Here is a 20,353-nt window from a genome sequence, read left to right as displayed (position 1 = left end):
CTGGTGACTTAGTTTTTCTGTGCTTTTAATGGTCACTAAGCATTTGTAGGGTGTTTGTTTCCTTCCCTCTAAATTACAGGAAATAATGGATTTGTGTATTAGCAAATGAAGCATAGTGGAAAGCTGTTCCTGCTCTTGAACTGTTTTAACTGGAGGGTGACACTTCTTTTTTAGGCAGTAGTTGTGTGTATTTGGGTGCTTTGGGGGTTTTATCTGACCTGCTGCTATCAAACATGAAGATGCAGCCATTGGGCATGTCTGTCTTAAAGCTCTGGGTAGTGTTTCTGCTGGATGGTGCAGTCAAAGCAGGGGTAACCATTTACACCTCTGACTTACAGGAATCTGTATAGTAAGGCTCATGGTTCTATCAACCTGCTTTTGCTGCAATGTGTCTTTTTCCCCCCCCCTCCTTTGTGTAGATCAAACACAATTTGTCTGAGGTCCTGCTTGCAACCATGAATATTTTATTCACCAAGTATAAGAGGATGAAAGGCACAAGCCCAACCACTCCTGCCAGACCCCAGCGGGTAATGGAAGACAGAGATTCGGTAAGAATATAATCCTCACTGCCTGACAAGTTTTCCTCTATTCTGCTGGTTTCAAGAGGCTGGGCTTCAAGTAACTGTGAATCTCTAATGGTCTTGGTTTTGGCTTGCTCAGTTGCTTAGAGTCTTGGTCCACTGAGCTTGTCCAGTTGCTTAGTGTCAAGGCTGGTCTCTGATGCCTTTGGTTTTGTGTAAAGAAAGGTTGGAGGTGGGTGGTCTTTACGGTCCCTTTCAGCCTAAGCCATTCTGAGTCTGTGATATTGCTTTAAATGACATTGAGCTAATGGAGATATTGCATCTATATTCACCTCCTAGCAAGAGAAAACTTGCTTCTTAGTGGAATCTTAGATGGTAAAGCAAACGGGCAACCTGCATTGTCTCTAAGATGGTTGATGTTGCTGACTTGACAAGTGAGCTGTTGCTTTTTAAAAATCTGATTGCCACTCTTTTCATTTGAGTAAGTGCCCATTTCTGGTGGAAGGGCCTTGGCTCTTCCCCTCAGCTTGATTCTTAGTGATGCAGGCCAACATATTCCAGGTGTTCCTGGATGAAACACCAAGATGCTCGAGCACATCCCCTTGGTGACTGCATTGTTCTGGTGCCCCTGCAGGGAGTGGGCAGCTTGCAGCAGTGCTTGGTCTGGCTGCTGTTGAAATGCATGGCAACAATGGGTTTGACTTCACTGCTCCAGTTGGTGCAGAGGCATTTCCCCAAGCCACTGATGGGAGCCTCCACCTCCAGCAAGCTGCAGAATAGGCAGCATTTAAATGGCATGGCCAAATCTGTGAGCATTCACCTGCCAGCATGTGGGGTTGAGCAGAAGGGTTCACAGCCTAATTCCAGCCAGGTTTGGTCTTGTAACTTTTACTAAGTTAAAGCTTCTACAGGCACTTGAAACCAGGGCCAAACCATTCATCCTGTCTTAACAGATTAGAAAATAAATATCAACTCCTGAGAGTGAAAAACCAACTTGGGCCATAGCCAGCTTTATTCCAGGCTTTAGTCAACTGCAGAAGTGCCTTTGATCTCTAAATTGTAATATTAGTGAAAATCTTAGTAGCATTTTTAAATTAAATAGAAAAATAAAAGGCTCAGGTAACAGTACAGCTTTTGTCTTTGGGGTACAGCCTGCAAGAGCTGAGGGATCACAGGAGTGCTGGTACTCTAGATCAGCAGCACTGGAGAAGGGTACACACTGTTTGGGCTTCTCCCACCTTAAACTCTACACATGTGAAGAAGTCCCAGGCTAACACAATCTGTCACTTGCTGTGTGTCTTCACAAGGTTGGCACTGAGCAAAGAGTGCCTTTGCTCCTTGCTTTCCTAGTGAGCTGTTTGTTTTGATTTGTGATTTCAGTCTTGTGCCTCGTATAGAAGGATTTGCCATCTCCATAGGGGTGGAGTGCTGTCAGGTGTCAGCTCAGAATGGATACCATGGGCTGGTTGGGGATGGGATTAGCAGCTTTGCTGGCAGAGGTTTGTGTGGAAGGAGGCCACCATGATACTGTATCATACCCACATTGTGCTCAGTGTGAGCATCACTTCATACTCCTGCACTCTGCACTCTTGTGCTATCACAGTTGTGGAGATGGACTGATAATGTACCCTGCTACAAAACCTTGAAATTTTTCTTTATTTCAAGTTTTGTTAATCAAAAGGCCTTGTGATGGGATCTCATGACAGCAGGGTGTCAGCGATGTTGGGAGTGTGGGGTTTCTGAGTCACAGATCTTTGGCTGCCATATGCAGTACAAGCTGTGCTTTGCCACCAGAGGGGACAAGTGTCCACTGCCTCTGGTGTCAGAGAGGGGAGAAGAGAACAGCTTTGTGACTGGAGCGTCACAAGGGAGTGTAAATCTGCTAATGTAGGATTAGCAAGAGAAAAAACCTACCACCCTGTAGCTCCTGTCTGCCTAAAGATTTGCATGTGCAAAAACAACCAAAAATACAGGCATGAGCACATTCAAGGTAGGGTAAGAATGGCTTTAGCATGTGTTGCCCTTTTTTCTTACCCTGAAGAATTTCTGGACTGCAGGAGCAGGGAATTTAGATTGTTTCAGTTGGGATGCAACTCGGGCAATTTTGGTGTGAAATGAGGGCATTACAAATGTGAGGAGAGAGGTGTTTCTTCAGCAAAATCTCATTCACCTGGACAGAGATGGCAGACATGAGCTTCAGCAGGCTGTGCATGACAAGAATTTGTCTCCTGAACTTCCCTGGGAGAAGGGCAACATTTCTATATTCTCTGAGGAAGCAAATTTATGGGGAAATCAGGTCCTTTTGGAAGCTTTAACAGTCTTGGCACACCGCCCAGCAGACATGCAAGTAAAAAATTACCTTTCCTTGAACAGGTCTTTGAAATCCCTGGCTTTTTCCTTAGCTCCATCAGAACAGGCAGATTCGGATCCCTCTGTTCATCAGAAGAAAAGAGAGTTGCTGTTTGTAACTCTAAGGTTTATTCTACATAGCAGGGAACAGCGTCCCCCAGAGAGGAAATCAGAGCCCTTGTATTTGTCCTCTGGTGCCAAGCACTGCTCTGCCAACCACCCTGGGTGGGGATCCTGGTGCCATGGGTGGGACTTCAGCAGGAACAGCATGGACCTGGCAGGATGAAGAGGAGTAGTACTGCTGGAGCCCCCCCAAGCCAAATAATGCTCTCTGTTAAACATCTCCTGTCCCTCTTTGGAGGGGGACTGGACTTTACTTAGAAAAGATCAGGTTTGAGGTCAGAGCTGGCATTTCTGCAATTTCTGCATTGTGTTTATTTCAGAATGAAGTCACCCAAGCTGTGTTTTGAGTATTTTTTCTTTTACGTATATAATTAATTAGTTTTGGGAATGAGGGAACAAAGTCCTGTCTCACTTGGCCTGATCCATTTTGTCAGATTTCAGGCAGAGATTGCAGGGAGCCCAGCCTGTAGTGCTAGAAACTATGGTTGTGGTGACAGCCCTGACCCAGATGCTGTGAGTGCAATGTCATAGGCTCCTCACCCCAGTCAGGGGTGGTGAACTCTCTGAAGCAGCCCAAGGGCATTATCTTGGCAAATTAGGTCATGAATGGAATGGAATTATTTTTTTTTTCTTTATTATCTATGGTCTTATTTAAAATTGCAAGTAACTCTAACGTTCATTAAGTAATTACAGGCAATAGAACATCTAGACCTCCAGGCTGCTCTTAACCTCTGCAAACCTCTGTTTGTTCTTCCCAAAGTATTGTTTTAATTTTTAAAAATGAGCCAGCTCTGGTGTCATTGCTACTGTAAAGGTAAAGAGAACAGTGACTCATGTTGCTCCTCAGCCCTTCTTAGTCTGGTGAGAGTTTTTTCTTCTTAATACTGTAACTCCAAAGTCAGATACCTTGACATGCTTTTTTTTTTTTCATCTATCACCTGTTTTGACCTCCACTGAAAAGCAGCAGCTCAGACATAATTACATAGCCTCAGTGTGTAAAACATTTGGGAGCAGTCTGGGAGACTGTGACTGGAACAGAATGAGTGATTTCCAGGCCACCTTTGTCAAGTTGCCAGTCTGTTGACAGGGAACCCTTAAAACATGGGAAGCCTGGACAGAGCAACACAGATCAAACCAATATGGTTAACATGATGTTCTCTCTTTATTCTAGCTCAAATGGCAGATTATATACACTTCAGTATGGTTTACAATTACAGGTCATAAAAAAGAATGCAAACAAACATTGTTGATCTTATTCTTAGGTGGCTAAAATGTTCACACTACAAACTATACCTATCAACACCTAAAAACCCACTATCCCATGTGCACACCTTAGCATAATTTCTAACTGTGCCACAGACTTCACAGGCCTGAATTTGGGGCCCAGGCTGGGGCAGCTCAAGCCTTAATCCAAATATAAATCATGTCCTTGCTCTCTACGAAATTCTGCAACACCAGTCCATGGGTAGTAACTGACAGCTTGAGAGGCAAACCTGTCCTGGGAGATCTTAGCAGGAAGGTCAGTCTGGGGAAGACTCCCAGCTTTTCCATTATCAGCCTCCAAAGCTTCTCTGTGGCTATTGAATAACAGACTGGTTTAACATCACCCTGAAAAAAGGGTGGAATTGGCCAAAGAGGTATTAGGGATGGTGTTTATAACAGTTCCCAACTGAGGAATGGGCTTCAGTCACTTCTCAGTTTGTAAGTTCCTGCTTTCAGATTTATCATCCACAGGCCAACAGCAACCTGAAAACCTTTGGCTTTTCCTGCAGTCAGCAGGTGAAAGCAGGATTTGAACAGTGGGATCTTCTAGTACAGTAATTTTGAGATGCTTAATATTTAAGAAGAAACACCTGTTAGCAGTCACAACAGTCTGAACAGTTTTCTACAAAGATTTGGGTTTTCTGTGTTCTCTCTCCTACTAGTTATTGGAATGACTGTCCTTTTACTTTAATAACAGTTTTAACAAATGAAACAAATTACTCCTGAATTCCTTCAGCTGTTCTGTAGTCATCTGGTGTGCAGGGAAGGGTTTGCTTGCTTTGGGCGAAGGTCTGAGTGGGCTTGGTGCCTCTGCTTTCCTTGTGTTACTGGCAGGAAGAGCCTTTGAGGAGATTGGTATGTTGCAGGTGATGCTGGAGATCTCCAGTTGTGTGTGGCATCTCTGATTTGTTTCTAGTGCTTCTGCTTTGAGAACATTAATGCTGCGTTTCAACAGGTTCAACTTGGTTTTGCAAGGTGGGATGGAATCCTGTTGCCCTGGGAAAGCCCACTTCATGCAGAAGTTACAAGATTGCTGTAATACAGCAATGCCCCACATTGCTGAAAATGGTTTTTCTTAGGTATTTTCAAATAAATGGGATTATTTTTTAAGCAAAAGGATAACTTGACATGCTTTTAATGGTTGGAAAAGAGAATAATTGGATTATCTTCAAAATGCAGAGACTCCTTTTCCAGAGAGCAGCTCTGAGAAATAAAGATTACATGTGCTGGTTTGAAGAGTATTATATCACTGTAAATTTTTTTTGATACTAAAGTAACTGTACTTTGTTTTTCTGTTTTTTAGCAACTTCAGTCTCAAGCTCGTGCACTGATAATGTTTGCTGGGATGATCCCATACAGAACATCGGGAGACACGAATGCAAGACTGGTGCAAATGGAGATCCTTATGAATTAGCAGAGCAGCTTTGGCTGGGGTTGCAGCAGCCTGTGCCTGTCTTTAGTACGTTCAGGGGGCCCATGGGACCAGTGTCATTTTGTATTCTGTATTTTTGTTGATGGAAATAAATTTCTTTGGTTTTGATATTTGTTTTTGACATTTTCATTTTCACTGATTCTTGTGTTTTTATGTTTTTATTAATTTTATTTTCACTTGGTTTACATTTAGAAATTCTTAATTATTTAATAGGGCATGCAGAAAAAGAAGTCATAGGTCTGCAGTAGGGACGCAAATATAGAATTTTATAGCAGAAGAGGAAATGGAGAAGAAAACTTTGATTTATTGCTTCATGAACTTAGAGCTGAGAAACTTTAGGGAGTTTTGAATGCATGTTAAGTGTTGAAAATGTGTCTGATGCCCCACCCACCCCTGTGACACTGCCATCAGTCCATCCCGTTGTCTCGTGTGGCACATGTGCTGCTGCAGTGCTGGTGAGCTCTGTGTGCTGCACAGACCCCTCCATGCTGAACCAGGTGCTCACAGCCCTGGAGCTCTGCTGAAGCTTTTGCAGGAGCGGCTGAGTTGGAAACAGGTATATTTTGGTAGGAGAGTTTTCTTGTGAGCAACACATGAGTTTTGAGTCGGTTGCATTCCAAGTGGGCCCCTGTTGAGTTTGCCACAGGTGAGGAAGCTGAACCAGAGAGGCCCAGCTGTGTTGGGTGTGGGTGGATATTACTGTTGGTTTAGCAGGAAACCTGAGCCTCAAAAGCAAGGGGCTTGAAAAAATGGTTACCTTTAAATGTTTTGAGCTACAATTAAATACGAGTGAAAGCCCAAGGAGCATGTTCTAGTAGAAACTTTTATTATTAATATAGCTGCCTATCTTTGAAAAAAGAAGAGAGGAATGTTGGTGGTTACTCTTACTGCTCCCCTACTGCTGTCTCAGCCTCTTGTGTTGCTGGGATCTGAGAACATGTGGAGTTTGGAATACAGAGCAGGCAGCAAAATGTAGGGGCTGATTTTGGCCTTTGTATGTTAATAGTGATCATGGGAGAGAATTCATCTCTATTTTGCAATGTCTTACTTTACTGTGATGGAGGAATATCTGACTGACATGATGACAATTTTTCAATTACTTTTTTCACCAGAAATGTTGTAGCATAAGTTTTGTCCACCTTTTGGACAGGAAGCAAAGGGCTTGCCAGCCACCCCAGTCCATGTCTGTCAGCATTAGCAAACCACCAGCTGCTGGGTTCTCAGAGGATAGAGCTAGGGACTGTGTATGGCACGGAGTGCTCCTGTAGCATGGCCAGCATTGTCCCAACTGAAGGCTGAGAGAGACTTGGACAACACCCTGCAAGTAAAGGGGCGTTGGTGAGTTACCAAGGAGTTATTTGGGGGTGGGAGTGGGGTAGAATTGCTTAACAAACTTGTCAACAGGTGAGTGTGGAAAGTTGTATTGGCTATTAATGTTTGTGGCAAATTTGTGTGGACATGCTTCTTTGGCATATCTCAGGTAAGAATTGATCCCATTCCCTAGAGAACAGGCACCTTGCCAGCTGTTTATGGGCAGTTGTAGTGGGGCCAAGGCCACCCCACATGCAGTCCTGCAGGATGACCCTGCTCCTGTGTTTTCCTTGCTGGTGCTCAGCCCCTGTCCCCGAGTTACCCCCAGCATCAAACCACCTCCTGTACAGAAAGTCTGGCAAGTCTGCACCTGTCCTCAGGCAACTACTGACCTGAGCAAGAGGGACAATGTTTGCTGGAGTCTGGAAAGGGTGAGGGCCACCTTCCTCACTGTAACTCCCTCTCCCTGATCTGCCATTCATGCAGGGACAGAAGTCCTCTGGGGCTCAGCTCTTACTGCTGCCATTTCAGGAGCTTGTTCTCCTGTCTCTTGCCCATCCCCTGCTCAGAAGAGCTATTGTGCTGCCTCACTGGCATGTTCTGGTGTCCAGTGTTGAACCTGGAGACCTTCTATAAGCAGTACATTACCCTTCTCAATCTGCCCTTTGAGGAGGCTGTAGCAGGTGCTTTCTGGTGCTTATCAACCTTCTTGGCTATTGGTAAAAAAGACAGTTGATGTCTGTATATAGTTTGCTCCCTTTGTGCCCAGTGGTTGTGACTCCGGCCCTTGCTCCCTTTTGAAGTTAATCAGAAACTGAATTATTTCATGCTTTCAAAATCCAAGATGATCCTTCTCTGGTGGACAGATGGGAAATAAACCCCGGGGAGTCCAAGTCTCAAGACTAACCCCGAAAAGGTAAGACCGGGCCCATTTCAGTCAAGATAAGAGATTGTGGGTATAACAGAAAGTGCCACAGATGTTTGAAGTTAGTTTATTACTTGCTGATTGCCCTGTGATTTCTTCTTCAGTTTGTGCAGGTGGTGAATGTTACATCCCATCCATCTTCCCACATTTCCCAGAGTGGCAGGTTCCAGCTCAGTGTCTGAGGCTGGCTCTGGCAAACCTGACTCCTCTGCATGACTTCAAGGGCTTTGCTGCTTTGAGGTAGATGCTGATGCACATACTGATGCTTTGCTGAATAAGGCACCCCCATGGTTTTCCAGATGTCCCTGTTTTCTCTCCACCTCATGCTTATTCTGCTGGAGAGAACAACCAGCTTCTGCTCCCTCAGGTTTTGCATCATCACACTGACTTTGCTAATTTACAAGCTTTTCTAAAAGCTTTATGTTCTGGAAGGGTTTTTTGGGGTGTCACTAAACTCATGCCTTGTGTTTGATACAGCCTGTTCAAAGGTGCAGCCCCTTTACAACAGGGAGTAGTGCACAGTGTGCAGCTGAGGCAGGGCTGTTCATCTGAGCTGAATTCATTCTGAGTAAAAACAGACAAATCTTCTCTAAGTCAGTGGAGCTCTGCTCTTTATACACAAAGCTGATCTGCTGTTTATACACAAAGCAAGCACAAGTTAGGTTTAGGATAATTCCATCTGCTTTTTCCTACTGTGAGACTAGATCCCTGGCATTAAAGATCCTCCAGGTAGATGAGATGCATCCAAAGGATGACTCATTGGTTTGAGTCAAACACAGCTGAAGCTTGTGTTGCTGCAGGAGATTAGAGGAAAAAGTGAAAAGGTGTTTGCTGTGAGAGCATGTGACAGTCTTGTTCTGGTGTGGATGCAGCAGAGGCAGGCAGTCTCCAGGTCTGTGTCCCACAGTTTGTGTGGTTCTGAAACATCCACACGTGCTGCAACAGCAGCACAGCAGCTCCTAAAGCTTTATAGACTGCACCTCCTGCAAGGACCAGAGGCTGAGTGATGTGGTCTGGATTTGCAGGGAAATCTAGAAACACTCACTGTGAAATTCTGCTCTGTTACCTGTCCAGTAGGGAAAAAATTAAAGTTCTGCCCAGGGTTACCCTGGTAAAAACTACACTGAGCTAAGGGAAGACAGTCATCTCCTATTGGAACTGGTGTTGCTGAAATGTGCCTCGGGGGCCTCCTAAACACTGTCAGAAAGCTGATGTCGGTGGGTCTTGTCTTCTCAGCTGTGTCTGTGAGGTTTTTCTAGTCCAGACCACAAAATTAATCCTTTTAAGTATTTTCACCATTACCCCAGAGTATGCTGGTCATAGTAAGGGTACTGCCTGTGTGTTACATTCCTGCTCCTCTGCCTTTTCATGGATTTCCCTATACAGTGCAGATTCTGCATCTCAATCTGATTTTTGTCATGTTTTCCAGAGCCTCTGGCTGGAGTAGAACTGCTAAATGAAGTGGCTTCTCTGTTCATCACCATTTCCTACTACTACTGCTGCATTTGTCTAAGACACTGCTTGGACCTTGTTCCTCGCAGAAGCTGAAGGAATTGAGTTCAGAAAAAGTGAATTCAATAAATTTCTTTTGGTTTTGTTACTCTCCCAGCCCTTGGCACCCCAGCCTCTCAAAGAAGCAAAATGTTTTCGTTCCAGCCTCGAAGAAGTAAGGGGATACTGTTAATTCCAGTTCTGTGTCCCTGGGATGGGACAGCACTAAATGCTGCCTCTGTTCATGTCCCTGTACCAGCATTTTTGTCCTCTTTCTCTCTGGGTTTGAAGTTGGAAGGATGGAAATGGTGTCTGAAAGAGATAGATGGGAGATGACCTCTGTGTTCCCACTGGGAAAGGTTATTACTGACTGGTGGCTGAATAACCATCTCTCTTCTCTTCCCAGGCTTCCTTTGCTGTGGTGCTGAGAAACTGAGTCTGCTCTGCATGGTGGGTTTGCAGTGCTGAGCCCCTGCATCGTTTGTGCGTCCTGTGTCACTCAGGGCGGTAGGTTCCCTCTTCCACAGGGATGGAAACAGGTCAATTAGAGCCTCATTAACGCCTCTTGAAATATAACACTTCGGCAGTCTTTAAAAGAAGCTGTGTAATGCACTGCACCATGCTCTGCTTAACTCGAGTTTGGGTTCATTTAATGTCTTTAATATTCAGAACAAACTGGGGGATCGGCTGGAAGTGAGGGAAAGCCCTGCAGAAACAACTTGGCACCTCTTCCCTGTGAGCGGAGCGGCTGGAGGGAGGTGCCGCAGAGCTCCCCTCCCTGCCCGCAGCTCCCAGCGCCGCTCAGCCCGGTATTGTTGCTGCAGCTGGTGTTGTGAATCAGGCCGACGACAAGCGCTTCCTACAATCCGGCTATTTCACTACACCAGGGTTGCATCATACCACTCGCTTCGCTCTTCGCCTGCCTCTGGAGCTCTCCTGACTCTTCCGGAGCATCTCTAACCGTGCTGTTTTTAACAGACCCCCCACTTAAGAGACTGATTTGTGCTGTTTTGGCCAAATCAGCGGTTTTGATGAAGGTTCTAAAATAAAGCCATTTCTGCTGGATGTGAGTCTGCTGGTGCGTCTATTGTGAGTGGAAGCTGGTGTCCACTGTGCGGAGGGTGTTGCATGAGGTGCTGGCGTGAGGCTCTTTCCTCATCCCCACCTCGCCCTTGTCCCCGCTCTCCAGGCTCTGAATGCTCTGCAGTGCAGTGAGGGCTGAGCACGGATGCAGACCAGGCTGCCTGCCCTCAGCTTCCCGGGTAAGCGGCTGTCTGCCCACAAGCAAGGGGGCTGGAGCGAGTCCTCAAAAATCGGGTCAAAATTTGTGTGTGAATGCAGAGACAGCCAGAGGCAGCAGGGCAGGCAGGCCCAATTTTCCATTAACTTGCAAAGCCACACAGAGCTGAAATTCCAATGGGCTGCCCTCGAATTTTATTGCTGGCCTTGTTTGCTGTCTTTGCTGATCTTATCTATAACTGCTTTCGTGGCACATGTGACAGGGGCTGCAGGGGTGTAACAGGCGCCCATCCCTCCCCCTGTCCTGGCCTGTTGTGGCTGTGGGGTTACGGGCACACAGCTTCAGCTTGTGTTTTGTGTTAAAGGAGTAAGGGTTTAAGTGGCTTATTAACTCAAGGATGGGACTGGGAGCAATTCTGAGCCCTGGGTGTTCGGTGGTATCCTGTCCGTGGGTCGGGAGGGGAAGGGAGGTGTGGGACCGTGGGCATCTCTGCTGCCTGGTCCTGAGAGCTGCCAGTTCCCGGCCTGGATAAGCACAGGCAGACTTACACTGCTCTGTGCACCTTGCCTTCTCCAGCCCCCTGGAGCCCGAGTCCAGCAGGGACATCCCTCAGATGTCACGCTTCTCCCTTCCCCCAGGATTCACTGTGAGATAGAGGCGCCATTCCCCTCCCCACATCCGGCCCAGCTCAATGCCACAGGCAGCATCTTGGAGAGCAGCCAAGATGATTTACGGGATCTGACGGGTCTCGGCAGTATCCCAGGGAAGGGCGAGAGTGCGTGGGAGTCTTGCTCCCTTTTTCCATAATAAATCCCTGTGGGAACTGAATGTTCCGGGGTTGGGGCCGGAGGCAAACTCAGCGCTGCATTTCTCTGCTGATCTGTCCTTGGGACTTAATCTCAAATCCGTTATCGCTGCCCCCATCGAGCGCTGGGAGGCAGTGATGCCCATTATAGTGGTTTTGGTATCCCTTCCAGCTATTTTTTTCCCCCTGACCAGCTTGGGGTGGTTTAAGCTGATTCCTTTCCTCTATTAGCATCAGTGGTGGGTGTGTGCCGGTCACCTCGCTCCGGTTTTGTGGGGTATAAAGCCGGCAAGCCCCTCTCCACCCTGTCCCCCACCTGGCAGGCTCCTGGGCAGGGGCAATGGCCGAGCTGCCCATCCCAGATCTGCCCCTGGCCCGCTGCAGTGGCCGCTTCACCATCAGCACCCTCCTGGGCATGGAGGAGGGGGGCCGGGGTCCCTACACACCCACCGAGGGGTCCAGCTGTGACAGCGCCCAGCCCACCCACCTGTCCAGCAGCACCCTCTGCACCAGGACCTTCGGCTACAACACGGTGGACGTGGTGCCAGCCTACGAGCACTATGCCAACAGCAAGGGGGTGGAGGACCCCAGGAAGGGCAGGCCCTCGCTGGCTGACCTGCACTCCATCCTTAAGGTAATGGGGCTTTGCTGTACCCACAGCATCTCCGGCATTCACTGGCCATGCTGCTGGTCCCTGCGATGTGTCTGTGGTGGGTCACTGTGTCTCCTGCCTTTTGCTGCCATAACTGGTGCTGTGCCGACTGCACATCCCCAAGAAGGCCCTGGGAGAAGACAGAGAATCCAGCTGTTTCCAGCTGTGTGCTCAACCAGAGCATCACCTCCAGGAACAGCTGCCTGAAGTCCACCCTCACCTGCCTTCCCCTTGTCCCACAGCCTGACTCAGGCCGCCTTCGCACGCCAGTGTCTGACCTGCAGCAGAGCAATGGCCTGCCAGAGGCTGGGCCGGAGGCCGGGCTGGAGGAGGCAGAAGGGGAGCCAGGCAAAGATTCTGTGCAAGAACCTGTCCGCTTTGGATGGGTGAAGGGCGTAATGGTGAGTGTGACCCATTCCCCACAGAGCATCCTCCTGTCCTCCTACCCTGTAGGCGTTTTACTCTTGTGTTGCATTTTTGCAAGCACATGTACTTTGAGAAATTCCCTGCCCTCCTCAGTGGGATGGTTTTCTCTGAGGAGCAGCAGAGCTGGCATGGTTTGGCCATCCCCAGGTGTCAATGCCCTGATGGCCAGTTCCCCTCTGTCCCCCCCAGATTCGCTGCATGCTGAACATTTGGGGAGTTATCCTCTACTTGCGCTTGCCCTGGATCACCGCCCAGGCAGGAATCGGTGGGTGCTGCACTTCACTGTGGGCTGGACAGGGGCACTGGGACCATCATCACCCAAACACCTGGGGGGTGGTGGGACTCCTAGGGAAGGCTGTGGGGCTGGGGGATACAGCAGTGAAGCAATGCCCTTTCCCTGCAGCCCTGACATGGCTCATCATCCTCATGTCCGTGACAGTGACCACCATAACTGGCTTGTCCATCTCTGCCATATCCACCAATGGCAAAGTGAAGTCTGGTAATCTCTTCCCTCCTGGCCACTCCAGGGGTCTCCTTATCCTGGGGCTGCCCCATGGATGTGAACTCCTGGCATGGGCTGTGAGGTGTGTGGGGGCCCCAAAAACGTGGGGGAAGCAGTGATGCCATGGGGTGTTCCCTGCCTCAGGAGGCACCTACTTCCTCATCTCGCGGAGCCTTGGGCCGGAGCTGGGCGGCTCCATCGGGCTGATCTTTGCCTTTGCCAACGCGGTGGCCGTGGCCATGCACACAGTGGGCTTTGCCGAAACCGTCCGGGACCTGCTGCAGGTAGGAAAGTGGCTCTGTGTCCTCTGGGTCCCAATATACCCCCTACCCCTTCATACCCACCTTCTTCTTGCACTATCTGTGTTGATTATCAATATTTGTGTTATCATTGGACTACTGATAATCAAAGGGTGGCTGCTTAAAGTCATGAAAAAAACAGTGGTTTGCTAAGGAAGAGGGTTATTTCCACGTTGTGAATAGTTCCCCTTCCACAGGAGCACAATTCCCTCATCGTGGACCCCACCAATGACATCCGAATCATTGGGGTCATCACTGTGACAGTGCTGCTGGGCATCTCCCTGGCTGGCATGGAATGGGAGGCCAAGGTAACCCTCACTCCTGCTCACGTTTTTCTCTTGGCCTGGTAACAGCTGTCCCTGCTGCCCATCAGGCATCTGAGGAGCAGAGGACATGTGTTGCTCCCCAAAAATGGGCATGGGTTTCTCCTGATGCATTCTTCACTCTTTCTGCGCCCAAACACCAAATCCTTCAGCTGGCTCTTTCTGGTCTGGCAGGCACAGATACTGTTCTTCCTGGTCATCTTGGTTTCCTTCATTAACTACCTGGTGGGGACAGTGATCCCAGCCACGGCTGAGAAGCAAGCAAAGGGCTTCTTCAGCTACCGAGGTGAGTCCACCACAGGGTGGGTTCACTCAGCAGGTCCAAGTGCATCTCTGGAGCCTGGTTCTTTGCTGCAGTTGGGGTAGATGTTTGCTATGGGAAGGTGCTCCTTGTGAGAGACATCATTAAAAACAGTGTCCTCTCCCATGGGGTCCCTGCCATCAGCACTATGCCCCCAGCCAGTGCTGAGGTACTTGAGCCAGGAAAAAAGTAGCTAAGAGGCCTTAAATGCTTCTCCTCTGCTTCCTCCCCAGCTGATATCTTTGCTCAGAACTTTGTGCCCAACTGGCGTGGACCTGAGGGCTCCTTCTTTGGCTTGTTTTCCATTTTCTTCCCGTCAGCAACCGGCATCCTGGCCGGGGCCAACATTTCTGGTGACCTGAAGGTGGGTTGTGACTGTTGCTGCATAAACCAGTGTTTCTCTGTTTTCCCTGGGGCTTTCATTTTGATCCAACTGTTAGACTTTGTTTTATTTCTTCTGGAAGCTTTGGGCTCAGCCAGGAGATGCTCTGTGGCTTTGTGATACAGGGAATTAAAATTCCTCTTGTACAGCAGCCACAGATAAACTGCCTATGTTAGCACTGCTGCTGGAAAGTTGTCTTACATATCTCTGCAACTTCCTTGGGCAGGATCCTGCCGTGGCCATCCCCAAGGGCACCTTGATGGCCATCTTCTGGACCACCATGTCCTACCTGGTGCTTTCTGCTACCATTGGTAAGCAGCACGTCCCCAGGTGCCATGGGTGAGGGGCTGGGTGGGTGGGCTGGCCCCCACCCAAAATGGGTGGCCTGGGAGGATGCAGGTGGGTAGGAGCCAGGAGCAAGCCGTGGACACTGGCACTGATATCCCGGTGTGAGTGCCACAGGTGCCAGATCTTGTTCCTACCCCCATAGGGGGCAAAGTCATCCTGGGTGGGCAGTTGAGCTCATGGCATTGCTCAAAGCCATCATGGAGTGGGGCAGGCCCATGGCAGGGACTTAGGAGCTGTCACAGGGAACAGGATGTGGGGATGGGCTTCACGAAACCATGGAGAGGTGCCGGCCCTGCTCTAGCCCTGTGTGTCCCCCCAGGTGCCTGTGTGGTCCGAGATGCCTCAGGCAGCCTGAACGACAGCGTGGCCATGGGCTCACCAGGCTGTGAGGGACTGGCCTGCAGCTTTGGCTGGAACTTCACCGCCTGCACCCAACAGCAGAGCTGCCGATACGGGCTCAGCAACTACTACCAGGTAGTGCTCAGAGCCATAACCAACCCCTGTTCCTGCTCCTGGTCAGGTTTGTGCTGCAATAGATGGGTTTCCAGGGCAGCTGCAAGCCTGGCACACCCCTGGCATCCTGCGGGGCACCCATGCTCTTGAAACAGCCATGTTTTAACAGGAAGGCACCAGGGAGTGGGCTTTTGGATGGGGCTGGACTTTGCTGCCTGGATAATGTTAGAGGAAATGAAGCAGGATGGGGCCTGGGGCTGGAAATCCCTCAGGGCTGGGGTGGAGGTTGGTGCACCAGGGATGCTGGGGTTCCTGATCCCCTGGTTTTCATACAGAGCATGAGCATGGTGTCTGGATTTGGCCCCCTCATTACAGCAGGGATCTTTGGCGCTACCCTCTCCTCAGCATTGGCCTGCCTTGTCTCAGCCCCCAAAGTCTTCCAGGTGAGGGGGTGATGTCTGCACACCCCAGCTCCTCTCCCTGAGCTCAGCACTGGGCGATGCTCCTTGGTGCAGGGCCCTACATCCATGAATAGCCTTGGGGCAGGGAGGATGCTGCTGTCAACACAGGGCATGTCTCCAGTCCCGCCCTTGCTCTAAAGGATGCAGGAGCCACCACGGCACTGCCATCCCATGTCCCTGGCAAAGCCTGCTGTCCCCACTGTGTCTCTCCTTGCAGTGTCTCTGCAAGGACCAGCTCTATCCTCTCATCGGCTTCTTTGGGAAGGGCTACGGGAAGAACAGCGAGCCCATCCGTGGCTACATGCTTACCTATGTCATTGCTGTTGGCTTTATCCTCATTGGTAGGTGCTTGCTGCCCAGTACCCTCCTAGACCGTGCCACCAGCAGGATGGCTCAGTCCCCACCACTGACAGCTGACTCTCCTTCTCCCACAGCTGAACTCAATGCCATCGCCCCCATCATCTCCAACTTCTTCCTCTGCTCCTACGCCCTCATCAACTTCAGCTGCTTCCACGCCTCCATCACCAACTCCCCAGGTGCGCTGTGCCACGCCACGCCGTGCCCTGCGGCAGCCGGCTCCGCGTGCGCCTCCCCCTCCCGGCAGCGGCCGCTGTGTGTGTTTGCGTGCAGGCTGGCGACCCTCCTTTCGGTATTACAGCAAGTGGGCTGCGCTCTTCGGAGCCGCAGTCTCGGTGGTGATCATGTTCCTGCTGACCTGGTGGGCAGCCCTCATTGCCTTCGGCATCGTCATCTTCCTCCTGGGATATGTCCTCTACAAAAAGCCAGGTGGGTGGTGGTAACCTGGCACCAGCGATGCCCCAGAAGGTGTCCGGCCCTCTTGCTAATCATCTTCCCCATGCAGATGTCAACTGGGGCTCCTCCATGCAAGCCAGTTCCTACAACATGGCCCTCAACTACTCTGTGGGGCTGAGCGAAGTAGATGAGCACATCAAGAACTACAGGCAAGGGCAGCTCATTGCAGCGTTGGGCACAGAGGGAGTGAGATGAAGAGCCAGCTCCTGCCTCTGGTAAACCCAGGGAGGCTTCGTGCCCGTGGCCACAACCCCACGACCACCCCCAGTAACCAGGATCTACAGCAGAATGTGTCTGTCTCCAAAATCCCATGTCTGTGCCATGTAAGGTAGAAAACTGGGCAAACCCTGCCCTCCCTGTACCAGGCAGACACAGACACATTGGTCTCATCTGATATAAAAAGACCAAAGAGTGAGACTGGACCCTAAGGCCACAGAATGTTTTCTCATTCTAAAGATGCTCCCTATAGTTGCCACTGGCCAAGCATGGAGAAGAGACATGGCTCATTCCAAAGAGGCTGGATGCCTCCAAGGTACCATTCCTCACTTCCTTTTTCCCCTGCCTGCAGACCACAGTGCCTGGTGCTGACTGGCCCACCCAACTTCCGCCCAGCCCTGGTGGATTTTGTGGGGACTTTCACCAAGAACCTCAGCCTGATGCTCTGCGGCAACGTGCTGATTGTGAGTCACTTGCAGGAGCTGGCTGTTCCTTCTCCTAGGGGCTATGGCCACTGGTGGGTGGTGGGCTGGGAAATCCAGTTGTATCCTGGTGGGCTCACAGGGTAGAGATTGAAATGTGCCCACTTGTGTGCTGCTGCATAATGAAATGTGTCAACTGGAAGCCTCTCTGAGTTGTTAAGCAATATTGGTGAAGCACCAGGATGTCCATGTGGGCTTATGGCTTCCCTTTGCCAATTAATTGTGGAAGATTTGGAAGGATGAAGTAGTTGCTCAGAGGACAGGGGGGTCCTGCAGCCCTGAAGTCTCCAGAGCAATTGGGTGCAGTAAGAACCAGCTCATCTGCACCCACAGGACTGTTGGGATCATGTGCACTGAGTGTCGGCTTCCTGGATTCACTGGTTTTCTTGGCAGTGATTGCAACCTCCCATGTGTGCAGTGGTTACATCCATCCCTTGCCAATGATTTGGGAAGAGAGGAGCCACAAGTCCTTGGTGGCAAGACCACCAGTTGGAAGGGGCTACCTGAGCTCCTGCCCCTGATTCCTACAGGGACCACGGAAGCAGAAGATGCCGGAGTCCCAGCTGATGGCAGAGGGCCACACTAAGTGGCTAATGAAGAGGAAGATCAAGGCTTTCTACACGAATGTGGTGGCTGAGGATTTGAGAAGTGGTGTCCAAATGCTCATCCAGGTACAGCCATCATTGGCCTTCCAGCAGCAGGGTCCTTTCTCTTTGTCACACCTTGGGACAGCTCTGACCCCTCCTCCACAATTTCCAGGCATGCCCCTTTGTGTTGCTCCCCTATGGAGTGGACTGACACCACCTGTGTCCATCTGTCCCTGCAGAGGGGTCTCATGGGGACATCTATCCATAGGCTGCTGGCCTTGGGAAGATGAGACCTAATATCTTAGTGCTGGGCTACAAGAAGGACTGGCGGACGGCATCTCCACAGAGCCTGGAGGACTACGTGGGCATCCTGCAGTATGGCCACATGGGCTCCTCTGCCTCTTGGGGACACTGGCACCTGGTGGTGGCCCCACAGTCGCTGACAGCTGCAGCCACGTGCGCAGCATCCAGCTGGACAGTGCCACCCCCATTAACTGCCCTCTCCTCCCTCCTTGCAGCGATGCATTCGATTTCAAGTACGGTGTGTGCTTAATGCGGATGAAGGAAGGGCTGAACGTTTCCCGAGTGCTGCAGGCACATGGTAAGTGGTTTTGGGCGGCCAGAGATGCACAGAGACATGGAGTTGTGTGGGATGTGCCAGCCAGCACCATGACCCCAGAGGTCACAGTCCTGGTGGGACATCACTACTGTGCTGAGATCAAAGATGATGAGGACACTGAGGCATTGCCGTGCTGCCCTTGCTCTTCTCCTCCCTCCTCAGTTAACCCCACGTTTGAGGCAGCAGAGCACCCCAAGAATGGCACTGGCAGCAGAGCAGTCCCAGGCACAGGTAAGTTGGTCCTGGCTTGTGACTGCCCAGAGCATCCCCAGCTCTGAGGGATTATTTTGCAGGCAGGGTGGGGGTTTTCAAGCACTGATGGGGAGCAGGGCTGGAACCAGGAGGAAGTGATGCCTTTAATCTGTGGCTGGTGGTGCCCTTTGCTGACACCAGGACCCTCTTGCTCCAGCAGTGGACCCCACCACCTTGGCCAGTGAGCAGCAGGCGAGCACCATCTTCCAAAGTGAGCAGGGCAAGAAGACCATTGACATTTACTGGCTCTTTGATGATGGAGGTAACCTTCACCTTCCATCTGTCCAGATAATGTGAGCCCAGCACCTCCAGTGTGGTGCCCAGGAGGGCTCAGGCCCTGCCAAATGGGGCCAGGGCATCCCTGGTCTTTGGCATCAAGGGAACACTGGTGAGCTTGGGGGTCACTGCTGCATCTCCCACCGGGTGTTTTGGGGACAGGTCTCACGCTGCTCATCCCCTACCTCCTGGGGCGCAAGAAGAGATGGGGAAAGTGCAAAATCCGGGTGTTTGTCGGTGGGCAGATCAACAGGATGGACGAGGAGAGGAAGGCGTAAGTTGCTGGCAGTCACCAGCACCTCTTAGCCACTTGATCACCGCCACTGTCCCATGGGTGGTGACACAAGCTGCTTCTCATCCTGCTGAGCCCTCCCAGCTTTGGCATGATGGGATCTGTGAGCTCTGACCTGGTTGCTTTGCCTCATTTCTCTGGAAATCAATGTGGCTGCAGAGTGGGAAAACCTGAAGTGCCAATCGAGGCCAGCAGCAGCGTTTTCTGCTGTGGCAGGTCCCTGTAAAGAGCTACTATTCTCTGCTAACTTTGGGAAAATGTGTCCTTTTCCCTCCATTAGGATTGTCTCTCTGCTGAGCAAGTTCCGCCTCGGCTTCCATGAGGTCCACATCCTCCCTGACATCAACCAGAAACCTCGGCCAGAGCAGTAACCACCCCCCTCCCCTTCTCTGTGCCCCCCCAGCACCCCCAAACCTGTCCAGACCCTCTTCCTTGGCACTGTCTGCTTGTGTTGCAGTATCAAGAGGTTTGACGACCTCATCGCTCCCTTCAGACTGAACGATGGCTTCAAAGATGAGGCCACAGTGAATGAGATGAGACAGAGCTGTCCCTGGAAGATCTCTGATGAGGAGGTCGATAAAAACAGAGCCAAGGTAGCACCAGTGCCAGGGGAGCTCCTGCAAAAGGTCTCCTGCTTTTCAAACAAAATTCAGTCTTTCTAGAAATTATTATTTTGGGTTTCTCAATGCTCTTTGCTCCACAGTCGCTCCGACAAGTGAGGCTGAATGAGATTTTGCTGGATTACTCACGGGATGCAGCACTCATAGCCATGTAGGTGCCAGTAATGCCCTCACACCCATTTCTTGCCCCACGGATATGGTCCCTCTGGATGTTCACCCCTCCCTGGGTGGGCAGATCCTGCACAGACGCCCTAATGCTGTGGTGAAACAGTGCTGCACCACAGGGAAAAGCCCCTGGAGGACACCAAGGGCGCCAGCTTCCCAGCCTGTCGGGTGGGAGGATGTGGTGTTACCCCCTTTATTGGACTGAGAAAGGGGCGGTGACGGGGCTCTGTGCTGGCCCCCCTCACGCCCCTTGCTGCACCGCAGCACTCCGCCCATCGGCAGGAAGGGCCGCTGCCCCAGCTCCCTCTACATGGCCTGGCTCGAGACCCTCTCGCAGGACCTGAGACCCCCCATCATCCTCACACGAGGAAACCAAGAGAACGTGTTGACCTTTTACTGTCAATAAAACCTCCTGGATCCCTGA

At 50.6% G+C, this 20,353-nt stretch overlaps 2 protein-coding genes across 6 annotated transcripts in view; both read left to right on the top strand.

Annotated features, from left to right (window-relative positions):
• The window catches only part of NUP93 (nucleoporin 93), a 78,029-nt gene extending 72,233 nt beyond the window's left edge, over positions 1–5,796 (top strand). For both annotated transcript variants that reach the window (XM_066327790.1, XM_066327791.1), the window contains exons 21-22: positions 420–548; positions 5,560–5,796. In XM_066327790.1, the coding sequence (XP_066183887.1) occupies positions 420–548; positions 5,560–5,670 (240 nt within the window). In that variant the 3' untranslated portion in view covers positions 5,671–5,796. The remainder of the gene's footprint in view (positions 1–419; positions 549–5,559) is intronic.
• Positions 5,797–11,703: 5,907 nt separating this feature from the next.
• Positions 11,704–20,353, top strand: SLC12A3 (solute carrier family 12 member 3). Of its 4 annotated transcripts, none has more exons than XM_066327788.1 (26): positions 11,705–12,094; positions 12,355–12,513; positions 12,728–12,803; positions 12,942–13,037; positions 13,185–13,324; positions 13,537–13,647; positions 13,837–13,948; positions 14,197–14,327; positions 14,572–14,656; positions 15,013–15,167; positions 15,482–15,589; positions 15,825–15,948; positions 16,042–16,143; positions 16,238–16,393; positions 16,470–16,569; positions 16,989–17,100; positions 17,649–17,789; positions 17,974–18,080; positions 18,224–18,306; positions 18,487–18,555; positions 18,734–18,838; positions 19,015–19,126; positions 19,425–19,511; positions 19,602–19,737; positions 19,848–19,915; positions 20,194–20,353. In XM_066327788.1, the coding sequence occupies exons 1-26, from the start codon at positions 11,801–11,803 to the stop codon at positions 20,333–20,335; spliced, it is 3,111 nt and encodes a 1,036-aa protein (XP_066183885.1). In that variant the 5' UTR covers positions 11,705–11,800; the 3' UTR covers positions 20,336–20,353. The 4 variants fall into 4 exon arrangements, with proteins under 4 accessions (XP_066183884.1, XP_066183883.1, XP_066183885.1 ...); XM_066327789.1 differs by having other exon boundaries at positions 11,706–12,094; positions 18,737–18,838; XM_066327787.1 differs by having other exon boundaries at positions 11,704–12,094; positions 12,728–13,037; positions 18,737–18,838.

Source organism: Sylvia atricapilla, chromosome 12, assembly GCF_009819655.1.
Source record: "Sylvia atricapilla isolate bSylAtr1 chromosome 12, bSylAtr1.pri, whole genome shotgun sequence".
Classification (NCBI taxonomy): Eukaryota; Metazoa; Chordata; class Aves; order Passeriformes; family Sylviidae; genus Sylvia; species Sylvia atricapilla.
This window is presented reverse-complemented; position numbering and strand designations above follow the sequence as displayed.

Excerpts from the sequence above, each read along its gene's own strand:
- SLC12A3 (XM_066327786.1), top strand. The coding sequence starts at position 11,801 with ATGGCCGAGCTGCCCATCCCAGATCTGCCCCTGGCCCGCTGCAGTGGC. Across the intron at positions 13,949-14,196 it reads GGGCTTCTTCAGCTACCGAG|CTGATATCTTTGCTCAGAAC; the intron begins GTGAGTCCACCA and ends CTTCCTCCCCAG. Across the intron at positions 16,144-16,237 it reads CTCCATCACCAACTCCCCAG|GCTGGCGACCCTCCTTTCGG; the intron begins GTGCGCTGTGCC and ends GTTTGCGTGCAG.